Source organism: Molossus molossus, unplaced genomic scaffold (genome assembly GCF_014108415.1).
Source record: "Molossus molossus isolate mMolMol1 unplaced genomic scaffold, mMolMol1.p scaffold_m16_p_3, whole genome shotgun sequence".
NCBI lineage: Eukaryota > Metazoa > Chordata > Mammalia > Chiroptera > Molossidae > Molossus > Molossus molossus.
In genome coordinates this window covers 28,577,837-28,601,727 of record NW_023425366.1, presented here as the reverse complement: position 1 = coordinate 28,601,727, position 23,891 = coordinate 28,577,837, and the positions used below count along the sequence as shown (strand labels likewise).

General features: G+C 39.4%; 1 protein-coding gene across 1 annotated transcript in view; it reads right to left on the bottom strand.

Moving 5' to 3' along the window:
* DNAH5 (dynein axonemal heavy chain 5) overlaps nt 1–23,891 on the bottom strand; it is a 286,089-nt gene that overhangs the window by 61,681 nt on the left and 200,517 nt on the right. The window contains exons 55-58 of the mRNA XM_036278902.1: nt 16,421–16,551; nt 13,021–13,174; nt 12,275–12,542; nt 253–484 (exon numbers count right to left, since the gene is read on the bottom strand). Coding sequence (XP_036134795.1) covers nt 253–484; nt 12,275–12,542; nt 13,021–13,174; nt 16,421–16,551 — 785 coding nt within the window. The remainder of the gene's footprint in view (nt 1–252; nt 485–12,274; nt 12,543–13,020; nt 13,175–16,420; nt 16,552–23,891) is intronic.

Here is a 23,891-nt window from a genome sequence, read left to right as displayed (position 1 = left end):
GTCTTGAGAGAAGGGTTTCTCAGCTTCAGTACTCTTGGCACTTGGGGCTGAAGATGCTCTGATGTGGAGGTTGTCCTGTGCACTGTGAGATGTTTAGCAGCAGCCCCAGCCTCTACTTATTGGACACCAGTAGCAACGCTCCACGCCCCCACCACCCAAGTTTTAACAAACAAAAATGCTCACTAGGAGTAAATGTTTCCCTGTTGAATGCCACCACTTAAACATACCTCTGCATTTGAACTTCACACCTACCTGTTGGCCAGAGTTTGCACTTCCACATGCTTCTCTCCATATATGAACTTATAGCCCTGAATAAAGGAGAGATATGACTTGGGAGTCACGTGGGTAGAACGCCGGAATCTCTGGAAATAATCAACACACTTTTCAGCTACCCCATCCTGGAAGGATCCCATGCACTGGACCACTTCCTTCTTGGTTTCCAAACTGCAGTCAATATCATAGGAAGAGAGGAAGTGTTCAGACACTAGAAAGAATAAAGACGACAGCATGTGAAATACGAACATGAATTACCATTGTAAAGTTAACTGGCTATTTTTTAAAGACTTAGACATTTCTTAGGACTCCATACCATTCTTATAGACCCAGCTAGGTAGATATAAGTCAGCATTTTTGGTCCCAGGCCTATGACATCAATAATTTTATTTTCCCTTTCATGTGCAAAACTATCACAGACTTTAAGCCTATCATCATTCTTTGTATTCTGGTACTTATGCAAAGAAGTCTCTTCCACGCAGCTGCAGGTTCTGGTGAGCAGCCAGCCTGTTTTATGCTTTATATAAGGGCAAAAGTGGTACAAATAACTCAGAAATCAGTGCCCACCTGGTACTCATATTTAACAATCTCATTTATTTTTTTCACTCAGAACCTGTCAAACCCTCAATTCCCCCATGCTCTAAATGCATTTGGCATGTGGAATGTTCACTACTAAATTTTTTTATTCCTAGGCCAACTTGTTCTTAAATGTAGCAGCTAGTCAACTGCGGTCCATTCTAATTTACAGCATCATTTAAAAATGTTCAGGTGAAAATCTCCTGTGGTCAACCTTTATCTTCCCAACAGTGCCAAACACAGGACCAATTCTAAGACAGCATTTTCTCTTATAAGAATAGGCCACAAAGTCAGAGCTAATCAATCACCACATACATACTAAGTGTCTGCTGCATACCCACCACTGTGATGGTGCCATGGAATGAGAGGAGGATGGCACTCAGTCTCAACCCCAAAGAAAGTAAAAGGTTTTACATAATACAGTTAAAACTTATCACAACCGTCTTTTGTTGTTGTTGTTGTTGTTGTTGTTGTTTTTGTTGTTACAGATGTTTCTCCTTTTTTTCTCCATTGACACCCTCCTCCCCGTCCCCCCACCCCACCCCCGTCCCCGGCTTTGTTGTCAATGTCCATTGGTTATGCATACATGCATATAAGTTCTGTGGTTTATCTCTTTCCTCCCCTCACCACTCCCTCTTCTGAGGGTTATCAGTTTGTACCCTACTTCCACGTCTCTGGGTCTACCCTATTCCTCAGACTGTTATTTGTTCATTATTCCACAAATAAGTGAGATCATGTGGTATTTGTCTTTTTCTGCTTGGCTCATTTCACTTAGGATAATACTTTCCAGGTCCCTGCATATTGTCTAAAAGGATAAGAGATCTTTCTTTCTTACAGCTGCATAGTACTCCATTGTGTATATGTACCACAGCTTTGTTATCCATTCGTCTACTGATGGACATTTGGGCTGTTTCCAGATCTTAGCTATTGTAAATAGTGCTGCTATGAACATGGGGGTACATATATTATTTCTGATTGGTGTTTCAGACTTCTTAGGGTATATTCCTGGAAGTGGGATCACTGGGTCAAATGGAAGTTCAATTTTTAATTTTTTGAGGTAACACCATATTGTTTTCCATAGTGGCTGCACCAGTCTGCATTCCCACCAGCAGTGTACTAGAGTCCCCTTTTCTCCACAACCTCGCCAACACTTGTTTAATGATTTGTTAATGGCAGCCATTCTGACAGGTGTGAGGTGATAACTCACTGTTGTTTTAATTTGCATCTCTCTGATGATTAGTGATGATGAGCATTTCTTCATATGTCTCTTGGCCATTTGTATGTCCTATTTGGAGAATTGTCTATTTAGCTCCTCTGCCCATCTTTTAATTGGGTTCTTTATCTTCCTTTTGTTGAGTTGTATGAGTATGCTATATATTTTGGAAATTAACCGCTTATATCACAACCATCTTTATGAATCTTACCACAAAAAAATGGCCTATAGATTTGCTTTAAAAATACTTAAAATTGCCCTGGCCAGTTTGGCTCAGCGGTTAGAGCGTCCGCCTGCGGTCTGGAGAGACTCAGGTTCGGTTCCCACTAAGGGCACGTACCTCGGTTGCAGTTTGTCCCCGGCCCTGGTTGGTCGTGCGGGTGGCAGCCACTCGATGTGTCCCTTTCACATCGATGTTCCCCTCTCTCTCTCTTCCTCTCTCTCCCTCCCACTCTGTCTGTACAAAAAATGGAAAAAATGTCCTCGGGTGAGGATTAAAAAATAAATAAAAAATAAAAATACTTAAAATATTGCATAAGAGCCACAAATAGAAATATGGCCAATTAAAAGGAAAATAAAGAGAAGGAATCAAGTGAACATACCTATCAGGTGGGCAAAGAAATAAAAGATATCTTTTCACCAGTAGTAACTCATCACTAAATTAATGTTGGTAATTGTGTGGCAGTATTTACATCTATGTAAGTAATAGAAACTATTTATCAACTTGTTTATAAATACAGCTTACCATATACACTGAAAGGCAATAAATTAAGACACTCAGCAGTCTTAAAGAGAATAGTTTAAATTCCAAGAAGTTTAAGTCTGAAAACTGGAAACACAGGAACAATTCTTACCTATGACAAAATTTTTGTAGGTATTAACTACAACAGCTCCAATAATCACTGTGTGCCACACATGTGCTTTACTTGGAACTATGAGATATCTTCAAGAAAGTCCCTACTTTCTGAATACTTCCCTGGGTTCCCCGTGTAATAATTATTTCCTTCTTATGTAAATAGAGAATATCAATAATGGTATTTTTTTTATGTAGGCAAGTTGTCTTTTTGCCTTTCCAAAAAGTCAAAGAGAATAAAAATGAGACTGATTCAAAGTATGTTTTTTTATAGACCCACAATCTCGGATGCAGGAAAGGTTTTACAAAAAATTAGATAACTTCCTCTTAGGGTGATCCAAGCCTGCTGAGACTCAGACAAGACGCATGGAAAACCTTTCCATCACCTTCAATATCCAAACACCAAGGTAGCAATGCTAGTACTGAGGCCCAGCTTCAGGTGGTGTCTGAGGTTGTAAGTTATATCCTGGTAGTGTGTTCATGTCGCTTGATGGGGAATCAGGTGAGGCATGTACAGGATAGAGGAAGGGGGACACTGAGCTCAGTCTCTAAATTTTGGTGTCCCCTTAATTTCCCCTTCATTTGAGAAAGAACTAAGGTAACAAAGTGAGGAAGGCACTTTAGTTGTCTATCCAGTAGCCATTCCTGCTTCACTACTAAAAGACCCCAATTTTGCTCAGGGTAGCAATCTGTCCAACTAAAACTCATTGATTCCCCAGATCCTCTTGTAACTAGGGGTGACCCAATTCTGGACAATGACATATAAACAAAGTTTCTGGGGAATAATCCTGCCCTGAAGTAAAAGGCAAAGCTTCAGACAGGTTTCCTTGAAATGCAACAGCCATTTGAGACTATTGGAGGAAGAACCACATCCTAAGGATGACAGGACATTGTCCTGCACTGTGCACTTTGCATTTTCTTGGTAGCAGAAAAAAGAAGAAAAGAAACAAGACTTGTTTAAGCCACTACTTCCCTGGTTTTCTCTTAAGACAAATTCTCTTAAGACAAATTCTCTTAAGAGACATTCAACCCTGGCCAGTTTTGCTCAGTGGTTAGAGCGTCAGCCTGCAATCCGGAGAGACCCGGGTTTGGTTCCCGCTAAGGGCACGTACCTCAGTTGCAGTTTGTCCCCGGCCCTGGTTGGGTTGTGCAGGTGGCAGCCACTCGATGTGTCCCTTTCACGTCGATGTTTCTCTCTGTCTCTCTCTTCCTCTCTCTCCCTCCCACTCTATTTGAGCAAAAAATGGTAAGGTGTCCTCAGGTGAGAATAAAAAAAAAAAAGATACATTCAGAGGGCAAGCATATCTAATCTTGGAAGATCCTAAATAACAAAACCTTATCAGTTAACCCTAATAAAACCCATACATGACAGATATTATTGTGTCTATATTGCAGATGAGAAAAAATGAGGCTCAGAAGAGTTTGCTTATGGGTGTCAGATTTGGAATTCTAACCCTAGGATTATGGACTCCAAAGTCCAGGTCACTTTGATTTAAAAATTCAAATTGAACCAAACTATGTAAAGTCTTTAGAGTACTAGAAAACATTTTTAACAGATGCCCAAAGTTCAAAAATATTTATTGACTGATGAGCATCATAAAAATATGACCATTTTTCTGAAAAACCATGATCACCCATGTGATTTGTATGACTTTCTGAGGGGTTATTAGGTGCAATTGCCTCATTTCTCTTTATACTACACCATTAGTTGTGAACAGTTGCAGAAGCAGAACTTATAAGACCAAAATATTATATAGTATAAATAAAGTAATAATTTTCAAGGAAGGCCATGTGATTTACATAAAATGGCCTTCTTTGAAAAAAATACATATGCCAAATATGTATTACTGATTTTGCTTAACACTTCATTTTCAAGTGAGGATGGACTATTTTCAAAACTAAGTGCTAGTTTAAAATGGAATCTAGCAGAACATTACTAATTATCTTTACCTTGGAGAAATCTAAATGAAGTTAATTGATTTAGTAATGAGTTTGGAATCAAGGTTTCATTAAGGAATAGACCACCAGAATGAAGATATTTAGAGACAATTAATTCAAAACAACTCCATATAAAACAAAACAAAGATTTGCCAAAATGGAGACTGTTAAATGGTGGGGAAGACAGATTTTTACAACATAAAATGAAGTGTATATTTTTTAAATGCTTCCTCAAGAGACTCAGTCAATTTAAATTCAAATATATAAAAAACTATTGTTATTAAGATATTACAAATATAATATTAAATTTCTAAGCATGTTTAAATTAGAAAAAAATAAATCTCCATAATAATAACAAATTACCCAAAGGAGAAATTAAGAAAACAATCCCATTTATAAGAGCATCAGAAAAAAAAAAATAAATACTGAGGAATAAACTTAACCAAGGAGGTGAAGACTTGTACATTGAGAACTATAAAACACTAATGGAGAAAACTAAAGTAGACATAAATATACATCAAATATTTATGAGAGGGAAGAATTATTAGTTTTGTTTTTTTTTTTTTTGTTTTTTTTTATCCTCACCCGAGGATATTTTTCCATTTTTTGTACAGAGAGGGAGGGAGAGAGAGAAAGGGAGAGAGAGAGAGAAACATCGACGTGAAGGGACACATCGAGTGGCTGCCACCTGCACGACCAACCAGGGCCGGGGACAAACTGCAACCGAAGTACGCGCCCTTAGCGGGAACCGAACCCGGGTCTCTCCGGACCGCAGGCCGACGCTCTAACCGCTGAGCCAAACCGGCCAGGGCAAGAATTATTAGTTTTTAAATGTCCATACTACCCAAAGCAATCTACAGATTCAATACAATCTTCATCAAAATGCCAATGACATTTTTTATAGAAATAGAAAAGAGTTCTAAACTTCATATGGAACCACAAAAAATAACCCAAGCAGCTAAAGCAAATTTGAGCAGAAACAAAGCTGAAGGCATCGCATTCCCTGATTTCGAACTATGTTACAAAGCTACTGTACCCAAAACAGTTTAGTACTGACATTAAAAACAGACATATAGCCCTGGCCAGTTTTGCTTAGTTAGAGCATTGGCTGGCTGACTGAAGGGTCACGGGTTTGACTCCCAGTCAACAGCACGTACTTCAGTTGGAGGTTCATCCTCAGCCCGGTTGGGGTGATGTGGGAGGCAACCAATGTGTCTCTATCCTCTAGTGGGAAAGAAAGAAAGAAAGAAAGAAAGAAAGAAAGAAAGAAAGAAAGAAGGAAGGAAGGAAGGAAGGAAGGAAGGAAGGAAGGAAGGAAGGAAGGAAGGAAGGAAGGAAGGAAAGAAAGAAGGAAAGAAGGAAAGAAGGAAAGAAGGAAAGAAGGAAAGAAGGAAAGAAGGAAAGAAGGAAAGAAGGAAAGAAGGAAAGAAAGACAATATATAGACCAATGGAAAAGAATAGAAGGTCCAGAAATAAACACATGCACATATACTGACTAGATCTTCAACAGGGTGCCGAGAACATACAATGAGGAAAGAATAGTCTTTAAAAATGGTGCTGGAAAAACTGAATATCCATATGCAAAAGAATGAAATTGGACCCTTGCACCATACACAAAAAAATCAACTCAAAACAGATTAAAGACTTAAATATAATAGTGGAAATCATAAAACTCCTAGAAGAAAATACAGTGGGTAAACTCCTTGACAGTGGTCTTGGCAATGATTTTGTTATGATATGACACCAAAAGCACAGGCAACAAAAGCTAAAATAGACAAGTGGGACGACATTAAACTAAAAATGTTCTGCAGAGGATAGGAAACAACAAATGAACAGGCAACTTATGAAATGAGATACAGTTTTTGCAAACCATGAATCTGATAAAGGGTTACTATCTGAAATAAATAACTCCTACATCTCAATAGCTAAAATACAAGTAACCTAATTAAAATGTGCAAAGGAACTGAAAAGAAATTTCTCCAAAGAAAACACACAAATGGCCAGTAGATACATGAGAAGGTGCTCAAAATCACTAATCGTCAGGGAAATGCAAGTCAGAATCAGAATGAGATATCACTTCAAACTTGTTAAGACAGCTATTACCAAAAAACAATAATAATAAAAAAAACAGCAAATGTTGGTGAGGATGTAGAGAGGAGGAAACCCATGTATCCTATTAGTGGGAATGTATATTGGTACAGCTGCTATGGAAAACAGTATGGAGTTTCCTCAAATAATTACAACTAGAACTACCATCTGATCCAACAATCCCACTTCTCGGTACATAGCCAAAGGAAATAAAATCATTATCTCAAAGAGAGATCTGCACTCCCATGTTCACTGCAGCATTGTTTACATTAGCCAAGACATGGCAACAATTTAATGTCTGTTGGTAAATGAATGTATTAAAAAAACATGATACACACACGCACATGCATGCACACACACACACACACACACACACACACACAATGGAATATTATTCGGCCTTTAAAAAAGAAAAGAAGGGCCCAGCCCGGGTGGCTCAGTGGTTGAGCATCAATCCATGCACTAAGAAGTCACCAGTTCAATTCCCGGTCAGGTCACATGCCCAGGTTGTGGGCCCAATCCCCAGGGGGGGCATGCAGGAGGCGGCCAATCTATGTTCTCTCTCATTGATGTTTCTATCTCTCTCTTCCTCTCCCTTTCTCTCTAAAATCAATAAAGAAAAAACAATTTTTTAAAAAAAGAAGGAAATCCTGCCATTTACAACAACATGGATGAACCATGCTGTAAATGTATGCTAAGTGAAATAAGCCAGACACAGAAGGACACATGCTACATTATACCCCTTACATGAGGAATTTAAAATAGATTTGCAAAGCAAAGAGTAAAATTGTGGTTTCCAGGGGCTGAGAGAAGGGGAAATTGGGTGATATTAGTCAAAAAGTACAGTTTCAGTTATACAAAATGAATAAATCCTAGAGATCTACTGTACAGTATGATGCCTATAGTTAGCTATACTGTTTATATACTTAAAATGTGCTAAGAGAATACATCTTGCTAAAAGAACACTTAGTTAAGTGTTCTTACCATAAAATAATAACATTATTATATTAATATAATTAAAGAAAGTGGGAGGAAATCTAGGAGGTGATGAATATGAATATGGCATAGATCTCCAAATACATCAAGTTGTAGACATTAAATATGTACAGATTTTGGCATATCATTCACAACTCAATAAAGTGGGTTGAAAAATAAAATGCAACTTAAAAAATAAAAATATAAATTAATTAATTAGAAAAATACACAATAATTTACTACTTTTATAGGCAATATTTATTTAATCTAACTGAAATATACTAACATAAAATAATGATATATCTCCTTATTAATGTGGCTAGAGATAATTTAATTCTAAATTAGAATCCTGAAGTCAACTTAAATAATAGTTTTTCCAGAAACATTGTTGTTAATTTTCTAAAAATAATTTTAAAAATGCTTAAACCCATCCTTGGCTGGGAAGTTCGTTAGAAGTAGTATCATCCGAATATACCAAGGTTGGGGGCTCATACAAGCAACAACCAATGAATACATTAATAAGTGGACCAGCAATGGATGTTTCTCTCTCTCTCTCTCTCTCTCTCTCTCTCTCTCTCTCTCTTTCTCTCTCTCTCCCCCCCCACGCAAATCAATAAATAAAAATAAAAACACTTAAATCCCTAAGTGTCTTAAGTATACTTCCAATACCCACAGTATAGGTGTGTAGTTGGTTTTTCCAACAAGATTTTATATTTATTAGAGAAAGGAGCTATGTCTCATTTCTTATGATTATTTTACCCACTACTATGACTAGCACAGTAAATACTTACTAGGCTAGATTAGAGACATAACCACAAAAACTTACTGGTTATCAAAGGTTTAAAGATCTAAATTCTCACATGCATTATATAAAGTATAAGTGCTATAAACATAGGAGGTCCCAGAAATGAGAAAACATCCATTTTTTTAAGTGCACAAAGGAGGATTAAAGAATGTGATGAGTCTTGATTAAGCTTTGAAACTTAGATAAACAAAAAAGATGAGACAGGATATTCTTGATAAAATGGACAATGTGTGGAACAATAAAGATGGTTAAAGCATTCTGAGAGAACAATTAAAAGAGGTACATCTGAAAAAAAATGGAGAAGGTTTGTGTTGGGTTAGTGAAGACTGCAAGTAAGTTAAGGCTGTATTATGGAAGAAGGATGAATTCTGACAGACTGAGTCATTCATTCAACAGTGTAAGTATCAAACACTGGTAGCTTCCCAAGTTGTGGACAAAAGATGTACAGTTCTTGACTTCACGGAGTTTTTAGTGCAGTAGGACACATAAGCATTAATCAAATAAACCACACAACTAAGTGTATAAATAACACACTGTGGTTAGTCCCAGGGAGGAAAAGCATAGACTGCTGTGAAATGGCTTAGCAGGGGGAAGGAGAAACAAGGGAAAGTTTCCCAAAGGAAGTTACACTCAGCAGAGCCAGCATTACCCAGACAAAGGGCAGAGGGAGTGGGGAGGAAGGGGAGGTGGAAGGCATCACAAGGGTAGAAAAAGGGCATGTTTGAGAATTAAGAACAGAACAGTAAGAAAAAGTGACCTCAGGTGAGGCTGGGGAGGTAAGAAGAGTCAGCTCTTTCCTGCCTTGAAAGTCAGAAGAGATCACGGCCTTTTACTAAGAGCAAAGGGAGGACATGGAAGGCTTTAAATAGGAAGCAATGTGTTGGGTTTGTGTGTTTATCATTATTCTGTCAGCAATGGGAGATAGATGGGAGACAGGTGAAAGAGGAGGAGAGACCATTAGAAAGCTACTCGGGTTTTCCAGGTGAGTGAGTGATTGGTTGGCCGAGGATGTCAGTGAAGGAGACAGAGTTGGACAAGATTCCACCAACATTTAGAAAATAAAGTTGCCATGGCTTGATGATGGAGTAGACTTGAAAGTTGAAGGATGAGAGGTGCTAAAGACAAGAGCTCTCTGGTCCAACTGATGTGGCTCAGTGGTTGAGTGTCGACCCGTGCTTCAAGAGGCCACTGGTTTGATTCCCAGTCCAGACACATGCGCAGGATGGGGGCCTGATCCCCAGTGGGTGGCATGCAGGAGGCGGCTAATCGATGTTCTCTCTCTCTCCCTCTTACTTCCTCTCTCTCTAAAAATCAATAACAGAAAAAAAAAAAATGTTAAGACAAGAGCTCTCTGACTGCAGTTTGATAGACAATGGTGGGACTTCCTGGGAGAGAGAGGGCAGAGGAGAACCAGTTCCGCTTCAGACATACTGAGGTTTAAGGTCCTGTGAAACATCCATGGGAATGTGTCAAGCAGGCAGTGAAGTGCGCAGAGTTTAACCCAGAGGATAGACTAGACGAGATCAAAGTGATGAGGCACATCACGTATAAAAGGCGATGAACGAGCCTGGCTGGGGAGAGGACCTGGAGTGAAGAAACTAGTCTGCCTTGCCTTCCAACATGCCTGGCTCAATAAATGGCATGAAGTTCAATACATGTGTTCTGAAGAAAGGAACAGAGAGATGCGTGCGCGAAGGTCAGGACACTTGTAAGGAACTAAGGACACAGAAACGAAAGCTCCCCTGTTCTCCCTGTGACCTTGGCTTGGGTTGAAGCCATGAGATTTAAAAGAATGGGGCAGATTTGTGAGAAATTAACAAAGGAAGAATCAAAAAGACCTTGGTCTTGTGAAAGAAGGGGTGAGTGAAATAGGGACTTGGAAGAAAGGGCTCCGTATTTAAGTGAAATCATCTTAATTGTGGTATTTTATAGTGATTGTCACCTGAAATTACTTTTGTTAATAACAGGCCTTACGATTGTTTACAAAGTACTTGCATATTAATGCTTATATTTTATAGTAAACTTCAATACAGTATAGCTCTTAAATACTGCTGTTTTGTGCCCTGCATTCATATCCTACTTCAAGGAATTTTAAAGTTTACCCTTAGTTGTATTTACATTTTAATAGGACTTAAAATTTAAACCATTGGCCTTTTCTCAAACTGTATAAGACAAAAGAAGAAACTGTAAATTTGTACTTCATATATGTTAAAATCATCTGCATTTAAAAACCAAAGAACTTATATGCAAATATGCATAACCCATAGATTCAGACAATAGTGTGGAAGGCAGGAGGGGGTGGGAGTAGAGAGGAGGGGGGTCAAGGCAGGGAAAATAGAGGGACATCTGTAACACATTCAACAATAAAGATAAGTTTAAAAAGAGGAGGGGGAAAAAAGCCACAGATTGAAAAAACATAATTATCAATAGTAGCGTGCTAAGAACAAAACTTCCCCAGCGGATAAGCCTTTGTTTAAAAACAAAACAAAACAATATATATATTGCTTCTAGCCAAAATACTGATGCTACTATCTTCTTTCGCCTCTGACAATTCCCTCAGCTTCACCGTCCCTAGTTTCTCCGTCTATAAATGGCAGGAGGCAAGTTAATGAGTCCTACTCTCCCTGGGTGCCACAGAGCTAGAGAGCAGGGGTGGGGGGCGGTGGGGGGAGAGGCTCCAGAATCCTTTCTCCCCTCTACTTTCAGTTTTATCTACTATGGCTACCTGTGTGGTTTTACAGGGATATAAGGAAGATATTTTTTAATTATTAAAATACAGTAATCAGACAAAAGTTTGAAAGCCACTGCCAACTGAATCATGATTCCCTTGAGGTTCTGACAAAATAAGTCATAGGTGAGACCTAAGTACCTCCACCATCTAAACCATCCACAGATAACTAACTTCTCACTAACAGCTGAAAAAAACTTAAACTAAATGAGTGCTCTCTAACATCTCCTTGACTACTTTTATGTTCAATTCCATTTACAGAGTAAGAAAGGCATTCGTGTTCCGTAGGACGGAAGATTAGGCAGAAGCAGAAGCAGCAGGGACCCCAGCTATAGAACACTCTGGCTAACATCCTTCGGTAAGGACCAACACCGTCAGAGGATGGCTGGCTACGATTTCCGATTTGATTTCCAGCACTGCAGCCACGAGAAGAAAATGTTCAAAAGGCATGTGGCTTAAACTAGTCTTAGCTTAGCCAACCCACCCATAAAAGAACACAAATGCTATCAAATTAAAAATCTCAGTGTCTTCCTGTGACATTCCAGAACCTGCCTGGGGATCCACCTGAGACATCGTTTCAGAACTCAAGTTATTGTAAAATTAATCCAAGGGGGTATAGACTGAAGATCTCATTCTCTGATAACAACACCCTGGGGAAAATTAGTTACCAAATAAGAAAAAAGAACATCTTGCAAAAATCCTCTGACCTTCAACAAAGTGATTTTTGGCTTAATCCACTACAGAGACAGCAAACAGCACAGAATGTAAAGAAACAAGTCAACACTGAAAACCAGAAACTGATATAAAACTTTCCACCACACTAACCAGCAATTAAGGCATCCTTAGGCCATCGGCTGAACCAGTCAACGGTGCATCCTGAAATCAGGGCGGGGAACTTCAAAGCTCGATTTCGAAATTTCTCCCCCACCGGCGAAAAGCAGAGCACAACGTGAAGGTTCCGTCGGACCCGACTCATGAAGTAGTCATACAGGTTCTCGTTGGTCGGAGGACGTCGAGGGTGTTCTTTTTTCATGAATGATATAAGATCACTATTAATTTCATCAATTTCATCACGAGCAAATAGGTTGGAGACCTGAAAAATGTGCAGACATTCAAGTTCAGTACAGACATATGACAACAGATGGAAATAGGTAGCTCAATATATATAATGTCTTTCCTCCATATGTGTTCTTAAACTCACCTCTAGAAAATTAACCAACAGTCTTCAAGAGGAAATACACCACTTGGTAAAACACTCCAACAATTCTATTATTAACTGCAGTCATAGCCTGCCCTTGTAACCTCCTTCTTGTTTTTTATTCTATGCTTTTTGTTGTTGTTTTTTTTTACTTTTCATTTGGAGTACTCATCAAGGTTTTAAATGTATAGCTCCACATTTTGGAAGTTTTATTCTCCAAAACCCAATAGAAAAAGCCATTCTTTATACTGATCGCCTAATTCCCAATAACAGCACTTATTCAAAACTCGCATGGAAGGAAATAAAGATAGCTCTAAAGTTGGAGGGAATCTGAAAAGACAAAATACAGGAAGAATAAATGAGTCCCTCCTACCTCACCCGATGATAAAACATTGTTCATATATTCCAAAAATGACTCATCCTTAATCTCATTGTCCGTGAATATAAAAGTGATTCCTTTGCCTTGCTGACCGGCCGTTTTATACAAAATTTTCAGGTCTTCCATCAGATTTGATGTGTTGTAGGATCTAGAAAAATATTGTCATTGTGTTATTAGCTAATCTATTTTGATGGGAAAGAAAGATCCTTAAAACAATGTTTTATGCCAGTTAGTTAACCAGAAAAGCAAACTGATCTTGTTCCACACATAGGTGCTTTTCTGTATGTAAATGTTACCAGTTCAATATATTCACTTACAAAGATGAAATTGACTTTTTTCTTTCCTTTTCTAATAGCTATTCTTTTGAGAGTAATAAGTACACCATCTTGGTTTTGAATACTTACTGTTTACTAAAGTCAAGATCTATTTTTTTATTGAGGTATAATTGACATATAACATTATACTAATTTCAGGTGTACAACATAATGACTTGATGTTTGTATACATATATTGCAAAATGATCACCACAATAAGTCTAATTAACATCAAATCAAGTAACATAGTTACTTGCAAAGATAAACTTGATTTTTAAAACTCCACATTTTGTGAAACACTATAATTAATGCTTTATACACACACAAAAATCTAGAGTAAAAAGTTAACCTGAAACAAAAATATGTTTACCACAACTAAATGTTATCTGAATGTGTTTATGCTTCATTTTGAAAATATTTTTTGTAACGATAATAAAAAAGTCAAATTGGAATATATGCTAAACACCATTTGCAATGATATTTTAGAAGATACCTCACAAATTAGATTAAACTAAACTAAATCATTTTCAAGCCTTCTTTATATGGGGTGAGGCAGATGCCCTATTATAAATGGTGCCCACCTCATCCCCCAACACAATTACATTCACTACATCTTTGGAATCCACATGGAAAGGTTTGCTGAGCAAGCAGTACACTGTAGTAGAATAGCTAGAAACATTATAAAATAACCCAATATAAATCTTTCACTGTCAAAAGCAGTACTTTGGTGGGAATTAGCTTGCAATCATGAAATGTTAGACAGGTCCCAATATAGAACAGCCCATTCATTACCACCAAAAGGGAAAATAAAGATATTCCAGCCCTGGAACTCAGACTTACTAAATTATTATTTGAATTTTGTGCCATTAAATAAACTCTGAGTTCAGGGCACAAGAGCAAATGGCCTCCTGATTTTTTAAAAAGCTATTAAATATTTAACTTATATACTGTGTGCTTTTTTAACCTCTATAACCTAAACCCTAGAACCAGAAGTACCACTACCATGCACCAATGTTTTAAGAAGACTTCTAGAAAAGTGAGATCTGAGAGATTAGAATTTCAAAAACACAGTCCCCCCCTAAAAAAAAGAAAGAAAGAAAATATCTCACCCCAGCTTCTCATGATATATGAAAATTTTCAGCCCAGTCCCCTGGATCAAGGGGGTCAAATAATATGACCTGAGTCATACACAAACAAATGACCATGCTTCCCAAACCTGAGGCTCTGCTCCTTGACCCTTGCCCACATGGCTGTGTGAAGGCTTAGCAGTAGGATGGTTTCTTGAAGGCTATAAGAAGGAAAAGAGGCCTTGACCTCCTTTTCATCAGTAATGGAGCATCCCCAGTCTGACATGCAGAGGAAATAATCTGTCACAGAGGAGTTGGGAGATATTTATTGAGGCAGTGTGGTGCTCTGCAAGTCAAGACAGTCCAGAAACTATAATATTGGGGTCCATTCCCAGGTAGATCTGAGAGTTCAGATAAGACACTACCTCTCAGAGTCTCATCTATAAGAGGCTATCCTACGAAGTTTTTTTAAAGGTTAAATTAGCTTAAGATGAGTCTCCATCATTGACTCAGGTCAGCTAAATGCTTTTACCTGCCGGGCCAAGCCACAGCTGTAGATCAATGCTCAACAGGCAAGACTTTCTGCTCCTACACCTCGAAATTAACCTCTAATAATTTTCAACCCAACTAAACTTCCCAAACCGGCCTTCTGCTTCTTATCTTGGTTAACCCTGAAATTCTGGTTAGCATCTCTGAATTACCCCTGCTTATCTCTTCATGTTGACTTTTCCTAATTCTTCCTGCACTGCACACATATCTGAGGACAGCCCTTCTGCGGTTCCCTTTCTTGATGAGGAGCTGTACCATTTGCCTACTTTCCAAGCCGGAATCAGGATGGACCAAGTCCAAAGCTCAACTTCCTAATGATCTCATGAATCTGTCAGACCTCTTTCCTCTGTTCTCACAGCTGCCACTCATGACACCGTATCTCTTGCCTAGATCCCTGAGACAGACTTGTAACTGTTCTGGTGTAGATCCTTCCATCCATTTTCTGTACAAAGATGGATAAAATTAGTTTTATAGTATTCTTGTATTATTATTTATTGTTATATATTTGTGTTACACTGTAAACCTACTTTTACCTGCTCCTGTAGATACAAATCTGACATGCCTTCCCCAGCAGTAGCTCGTTAGTGGTTTCCTATTGCTCTAGGATGAAGTCCAAATCCCTATGACACCTTCGAAGGTCTCCATTTCTCTTCCTTTCCTGATTTCCACCTTACACTGTACACTGAGCCATATTTAACTTCTTCCAGGGCCTCAAATGTGACTTCACATGTGCTGATTCTTTTCCCTGGAACATTCTTTACTGCTCCTCTTCTCTGAGATCATTTTGACTCATAATCAGGTCTCAGCTGAAACATGTCTTTCTCCAAGAAGCCTTTTCTAACCACCCCCTAGACTAGGGTAGGAGTCCTCCCCCTGTTTCAGCAGCACTTGGTCAGTAGTCATTTCCTTATAGATATCATCAGTGGCATCACACCTTATTGAATGGGTTGCTCAGTTGTCTGTGCACCTTGAATTACTATAACCTCCATGATGACTCAGGCCGGGTTTACCTTGCTTACCATGTACTCCCTAGAACTACACCTGTGCCTGACACGTAGATGATGTTCAGTAAATATTTTTAAATGTGTGAATGAGTAAACTTGTACCATTTTTTCATCTACTTTTCTAATTTATTAACATTCTTGAAATCTGAATTAACATTTAATAGGGATAAATTTCTTCTGAGATACACCAAAAGGAATACACATAATCCCCACCTCGTGCATAGCATAAAGACAGGAAGGCAGCTACTCGCTGCAATGAGAGGCTGGAGGGTTTCCAGAGCAAATTATTACTGTGACATTTTCATGGTTCATAACAGAGATTGGAAGGGGAAGATGATAAGTCAACACTGAAGAAGAAAAACTATTGTGACTTTTTTAAGGTATAAGAAAAATGCATTCTTAACTTCTGAGAACTTTGATCAAAATCCATTTCGGGTTAATTAAAGTGAAATCTTGTTACCTTGTCAAAGTGATCTGGAAGAAGGTATAGCCAGCAATGAACGAAGCCAACCTTGTGAGGCTCTGCTTTCCTGACCCACCAACCCCCACCAGGAGCGCATTTCCCCGGGGAGTGCGAATGACGCGGGAAATCTAGAACATGGAACAGAAAAAGCATGTATCATTCAACATGTAAATATTCCTTTACTTCTATTTGTTCTACATAGCAGTTCGGAAGATGTAGATTTCTCAGGATCAGGATGGAGAGATATACTGGTTGGAGGAATGGGGACACAGCTGAAAGAGAACAGTGTTTAGTAATATTGAACAGAGTGAGAAATGCGGGGTGAGCCTTTAGGAAGCGAGGAGGAGACTCAACAGATAAGCAGTCAGCCCAGACTGTGGCTTGCTCTGGGTCTTCAGAAAGCCTTAAAAGAGCCTTGAAGGTTTCCTTTAGTTTGCCCAACCTACTGCAGTAGGACAGGAAAGAGAACAGCAGTTTCCAAACGTGCATCTTTGGAATACAGAACCCACTGGTGATTAGAATATCCTACACATTTGAAAAATGACAGATTAAACTGAAAATTCCTCAAATATGGCGTAGATACAGAATTTCTTTTTTAAAGAAAAAAATTAGCATAAATACACTCCTGTTATTTGGCCAAGACAGTGATACCTAAAATATCTATCAAGAAGTGACGAACTTCCGGTCAAGATGGCAGCGTAGGTAAAGGCAGTATCGGCCTCCTCCCACAACCACATAAAAATTACAACTAGCCCTGGCCGGTTTGGCTCAGCGGTTAGAGCGTCGACCTGTGGTCCAGAGAGACCCGGGTTCGGTTCCTGCTAAGGGCACGTACCTCAGTTGCAGTTTGTCCTCAACTCTGGTTGGGTCGAGCAGGTGGCAGCCACTTGATGTGTCCCTTTCATGTCAATGTTTCTCTCTCTCTCTCTTCCTCCCACTCTATCTGAACAAAAAAATGGAAAAATGTCCTCGGCTGAGGATACAAATAAAAGAAAAAAACATTACAACTAAACTACAACACAACCATCATTCAGAACTGCCATCGAGTTGAATGGGAGTCCTACAACTACAAATTTAAATAAGCAGAAGCGGCCACATCGAGACTGGGAGGAGGGGCGGAGGCATGGAGAGGCTGGTCCCACACCCACGTGTGGCAGATAAAAATCAGGAGAATACCTCCACTGGGAAGGGCCTCCTTGAGGAGAGAGGGGTCCTCGTCCCACACCAGGTGCCCATCTCAGGTTTTCAGTGCTAGGAAGAGAAGTCCCCATCACTTCGGGCTGGAAAACCCAGAGGGAACTGAGGCAGAGGAAGGATGAGGCAGCTGTAGCCCCAGGCAGCTCCTCTTAAAGGGCCCGCTCATGGATTTTCTTGGACTTACTCCCTGTAAGCTTGGAGGGGAGATAGCTTGAGGGGAGCCAGAGACACACAGGAAAGAACTGAGCTGTTTAGCCTCAGGACGAGGGCTGGAGAGGTGGCTTTTTCTTGGACGAACGTGATGACGGAGGCTGATGTTCCTTTGGTGAGCCCTTCCCTGGAGCAGCAGACAGCCACCATATCTGGGACTTCAGCAACCTGGTTCACCCTGTTTGCCCCACCCTGGTGATTCGCTGAGGCCCTGCCTCACCCAACTTTCAGACCCACCCAAGCTATTTCCAAGGGCTTTACCATAGGATTGACCTGTCTTGGATCCTGCTTCAGAGTTTCCTAAAATCTCTCAAACAAGCAGCATCTGGTATCAGTGAGCCCCATACCTCTTGTTAAGTGGCCCCAGGCCTGGCACTAGAAGCAGCCAGCCTTGATTCACAACGTGGCTTTTCCTGGGCACCTCCAAGCCCACTACAAGAAGCCACCATAGGCAGATCACTTTGTAGCTTACGCCTGGTGGCCTCGAAAAGAACACAGGCAGTAGCTGACTTTGCCCAGAGCCAGCACACCTGGTGGACAGTTTCAGACCACATCAAAACACCACCACCCAACCACCTCCACAAATGACACACTCAGTGAGTGGACTCAGTGGGTACCAGAACCCTGATGAAGTAAGTCTTACTCTGTGTGGTTAACCCCTACACAGCTGATCCTCCAATGTAGTCAGAGGCCAGAGGTCAGTGGGTACAACCAGTCCTTGCAGCCAATCAGCCTGAGAAAATCCCTTCTATTGACGTGACAACAGCAATCATAACTCAATTACAACAGAAGGGTATACAGTTGACACTAGGTGTGCACCTCAAAGGCCCAGCGGGGGCAATCAGGAAGGCTGTGCCACTGGATCCTACAGGACATCTACAACAATAGGCCACCCTATGAAGCCTAGGAGACATAGCAACTCAAGCTAATACATAGAAACAATCACAGGGAAGCAGCCAAAATGAGGGGGCAATGAAACCTGTCCCAAATGAACGAAAAGAACAAAACTCCAGAAAAAGAATTAAACAAAATGGAAATAAGCAAACAATCAGATGCAGAGTTCAGAAAACAGGTTATAATGTTGCTCAAAAAACTTGGTGAGACATTCAAGGAACTTAAGGAGAACTCCAAGGAACTTAGTGAAAACATCAACAACATAAATAAGGACCAGTCAGAAATGAAGGATGCACTAACTAAAATAAAGAATAATTTACAGGGAATCAATAGTATAGTAGGTAAAGCCAAGAAGCAAACCATCGATTTGGAATATAAGTAAGTAAAAAACACCCAATCAGAACAGCAAAAAGAAAAAAGAATTTTAAAAAATGAGGATAGTATAAGGAGCCTCTGGGACAACTTCAGGCATGCCAACATTCTCATCATAGGGGTGCCAGAAGGAGAAGAGAGAGAGCAAGAAATTGAAAATCTATTTGAAATAATAATGACAGAAAGCTTCCCTAACTTGGTATAGGAAACAGACATACAAGTCCAGGAAGCACAGAGATTCCCAAACAAATTGAACCCAAAGAGGACCACACCAAGACACATCATCATCAAAATGCCAAAGGTTAAATACAAAGAGAGAATCTTAAAAGCAGCAAGAGAAAAGCAGTCCATTACCTACAAAGGAGCTCCCATAAGAATGTCAGCTGATCTCTCAAAAGAAACTTTGCGGACCAGAAAGGAGTGGCAAGAGATGTTCAAGGTAATGAAAAGCAAAGACCTACAACCAAGACTACTCTATCCTGCAAAGCTATCATTTAGAATTGATGAACATATCAAGAGTTTTCCAGACAAGAAAAAGCTAAAGGAGTTCATCACCACCAAACCAGTATTATATAAAATGTTGAAGGGTCTTCTTGAAGGAGAAAAACAAAAATATGAACAATAAAATAGCAATTAATACATATCTATCAACAATTGAATCTACAAATAAAATGAGCAAGCAGAACAAAAACAGACTCATAGATACTGAGAACTTTTTATTGTTTGCCAGATGAATGGGGGCTGCGGGATTGGTGAAAAAAATGAAGGAATTAAGAAGTACAAACTGATTTTTAGACTAATGAACCTCAAAGGGAAGGGGGTAGGGAGGGTGGGATGAGATAAACCAAAGAACTTCTATGCATATATGCATAATCAATGGATACTGACAATAGTGTGGGGAAGGCTGGAAGAGGTGGGATTAGGGAAGGAAGGGTTTAATGGGGAAAATGGGGGTGACATTTGTAATACATTCAACAATAAAGATGAGTTTAAAAAAAGAAGTGACTATTGGTGGACTGACCAGATGTCCACTCTATTATAGTCAGTAGCACCAGACCATTACAAGTCCTCATCATGGTAAAAGTCTACATTCCTTTACTTTTATTGGTAAATGAACTACTTATATACACCATCATGCCTCCAATTCCACCTTGAGGGAATTCAGTGCAGAATTCTACTTGATGCATTCTTCACTTACTGTGATAACTATCTTTCCCTCCTACCTGCAGTTTAAGCCTGGGGTACTGTTGTAATACCCACTTTTCTGTAGAGAATGGATTAGGGGCTAAAAAAGGGTCACTTCCCTATGGTTAGGGAAACTTCCTGGGGTAACTCGGGCTCTGTACTCTGCCAAGGTTTTGTTAAACACCCTTCCTGAGGACCAGGAATATGTTATGATCTATTCATATTGACTACTCTTGGCTTTTGAATTATTTCCCCCAATTTAGTTGTGAGCCCCAGGAAATGAAAACCATTTTCCTGTCTCTGCTGTGGACCTGAGAATATGAGAGATAGAGAGGTAACACACCCTTTCTTCCAGCCTCCTACTCACCCTTTCCATGTGATTCTCTCCACAACTGTTGTAGGCAAGAGAGGAGTGGTACTGGCAAGAATTTTGGGGATTTTGCAAATGTCTATTCATATTCTTTCCCTGGAATTACTCCGACAGGCACAGGTAATGCAGGTAAGGAGCAACTACAAGCTACACTAGAACTTGCTGTGTCTTTCCCTGGTTAACATTTTTCAAAATACATGGCTTTTGTCATAACCATTTCCTATGGTTGACACTGGTGAATATATTAAGTGTTTAAATAATTGTTGTTAGGTATTGGGATCCTTCATCCCAATGTATTTTCCTGTACCTGGGCCTAGATCTTTTATTAAATTGTTTTATTCCCAGTTTCCAACACATGGTAAACCCTTTAAATGTATTTGACAAATGAACATACAGATGAACAAACAAAAAGAAGGCTTCAAAAAACTCATAATCTAGTTAAAAACAGAAGTTATAGGAGAAAACACAATCAAGTGAGGCCTTCAAATGGGGCTATTTTATCCTATGTATACAGACTGTGAGATAGAGACATTCATTTTTTTAATTCCTTTGGCAAATATTTAATAATGTCCATTCTGCCCTGCAGGTGCTCACCCTCCAGCAGAGGAGAGAGACCTATGAATGGAAACATGGTAATCCACAGGGCACAGGCTGGAGCAGACAGGATTGATGGACAGGAGGACAGAATGCAAAGGAAACAACACTGCTTGAGAGAGGCTAGTATTAGGTGTGGAGCTGGAATTTGGTCTGCATACTGAAAGATAACTAGAAGTTCTTCATACAGAGAAGGTGACATACCAGGCAGGAGTTGAGCTAAATTTTAAGAAGGAGGAATGGGATGCACAAAGTCTCAGAGTCAGAAAATGCCCAAAAAAATTCTCATAGGAGTGAGAACTTCAGTACTGGATACAGAGACACTGGGACATGGGGTAGCAAAGGGTTGTTTAGGGTTATGTTGGGGACTTGGTTCTATTCCGAAGCTAAGGATCGAGCATCTCAAGTGTGCCTGTTTCAGCATTACTCCAGTCAGTAAATGCTGAGATGAACAAATTTGATACTGCACTCATGGAACTTATCATCCTGTGGGAAAGACAAACACACAAAAGGATCAATCTACACAATGCAGCATCTGCTGGGAAGGTGGTAGTGGTGAGTGGTCCTGAAATTGGGATGTGTTTAATCATAGGTTGTTTTTTTCTGGTTTACATGCTAAGCAAACATGACCCATGCAGCTAGAGTGTTAGGCAGGGGCTAGATCATAAATGAAGCATGTACCAAGGCTTGAATGTTAACCAAAAAGGCAAAAGAGATATTGTAGAAATAATCTCTGTTTTAAAAGAAAAATCCTGCCCTGGTCGGTTTGGCTCAGCGGTTAGAGCATCAGCCTGCAGTCCCAAGAGACCTAGGTTCAGTTCCTGCTAAGGGCATGTTCCTCGGTTGCAGTTTGTCCCCAGCCCTGGTTGGGTCGGCAGGTGGCGGCCACTCGATATGTCCCTCTCACATCAATGTTTCTCCCTCTTCCTCCCACTCATCTGAACAAAAAAAAAAAAAAAAAAATGAAAAATGTCCTCAGGTAAGGATAAAAAAGAAAAGAAAAATCCTTATTTTAATTAAGGAAGAAATTAAGAAATATGCTTGGTCTCATATCTCATCCTACTTTGCTGCAATTTTATCTTCATTTCTGTCTCTTGATTTCTAGCATGTCTTATAAATAGGTCACATATTTCAAGACTCACACCCACATGACACAGACTTTGGATATATTTTTCACAGAAAACAAGAATGAAGAGGAGAGGGTCAGCCTAGAAGACAGGGAGAATTGTAGCATTTTAGCTCAAAATCCAGTCATGAATTCTTTGGCCAGTTCCAGAGCAGACACAATAGAGGCTGTGAGAGTGAGGGAAAACATGGTCAAAGACCCTGTGCTGAGACACCCAGGCCTTGAACGCCATGCCCAAAGTGAAGAAACGCTCCTCAGTCATCATCTGTGCTGTGAAACAAGGCAAGAAAAAAAACAGGTCTAGGGAACTTCTCAAGCATGAGACTAACATAAATAACCTCATCTACAATTTCAGCTATGAAGTACCAGGTCATTCAGATTTTGTCTCTAGTGGACACCCAGTCATGAAGTTGCCTTTGGTATTATTTATTCAGAAAATGTTTCTCTTTTCTTCTTCTTCCTTTTAATCATTAAATATGACACATGTCTATTCTTCCTGAAACATATAACTCTTACACCACTATCAATTAGGAGCTAATTTCCAAATGTTATTTATATTTGGCTTTGAAAGAACATTATAATTCTGTACAAATATCTCATGTTCTGGAGAGTTTAGTGTTTTCAAGCTAAATGCCTCATGCTCGGGAAATTTAACCCCAGAACAAACTCTCTGTCCCCCCCTTCTCCCAGACTTACCCCGGCCTTCAAGACAGAAATGCTTTCCTCTCACTCTTCCATTTCAGGGGCAAGTGACTAGATAACCTCTACAATACTCTCCATTTCTAAGATTCAATAATTATTAGAAGTGGCAATTTGTAATTATGAGATCGTACCGCCTGTTTAAACCTAAATAATGGAAGATAACTTCAAATTGTCTTCTAACGAAAAGGATATAGTCTGAAGAAGTAATTCACATAAACAGTGTGAGAATATCAGCAACCAATTTTAAATGGCATTATCTTCCAACACAGATAAATTAGGTCATCTAAGTTATCAAGTAAATAATATTTTTTACTTCCAGCTTTAGAAGATCCACTGCCCTATGCATGGATACGTCAATGACTAATATGACAAAGTAGAAAGGAAATATTTTCCAGGTAGATATAATTCAAACAGAGTTTTCATCCAACTCAAAGTGAATTTTTATGTCCTATTTTTTAATTATTATTTCTAATTGTGGTGAAATACATCTAACATAAGACTCATCATCTTAACCATTTCTAAGGGTGTAGTTTAATGGCATGAAGTACATTCACACTGTTCATACAACCACCACCACCATCCATCTCCTAAATAGAACTTGTAAAAATGGAACTATACCATTAAACACTCCCCATTGTCCCTCCCCCTCAGCCCCTGGCAACCTCTACTCTACTTTTTTGTCCCTGTGAAGTTGACTACTGTAGATACCTCATATAAGTGGAATCATTCAGTAGTTGTCTTTTTGTGACTGGTTTATTTCACTTATCATAATGTCTTCAAAGGTTCTGCACTATTTGTGTGTGTGTGTGTGGTACATG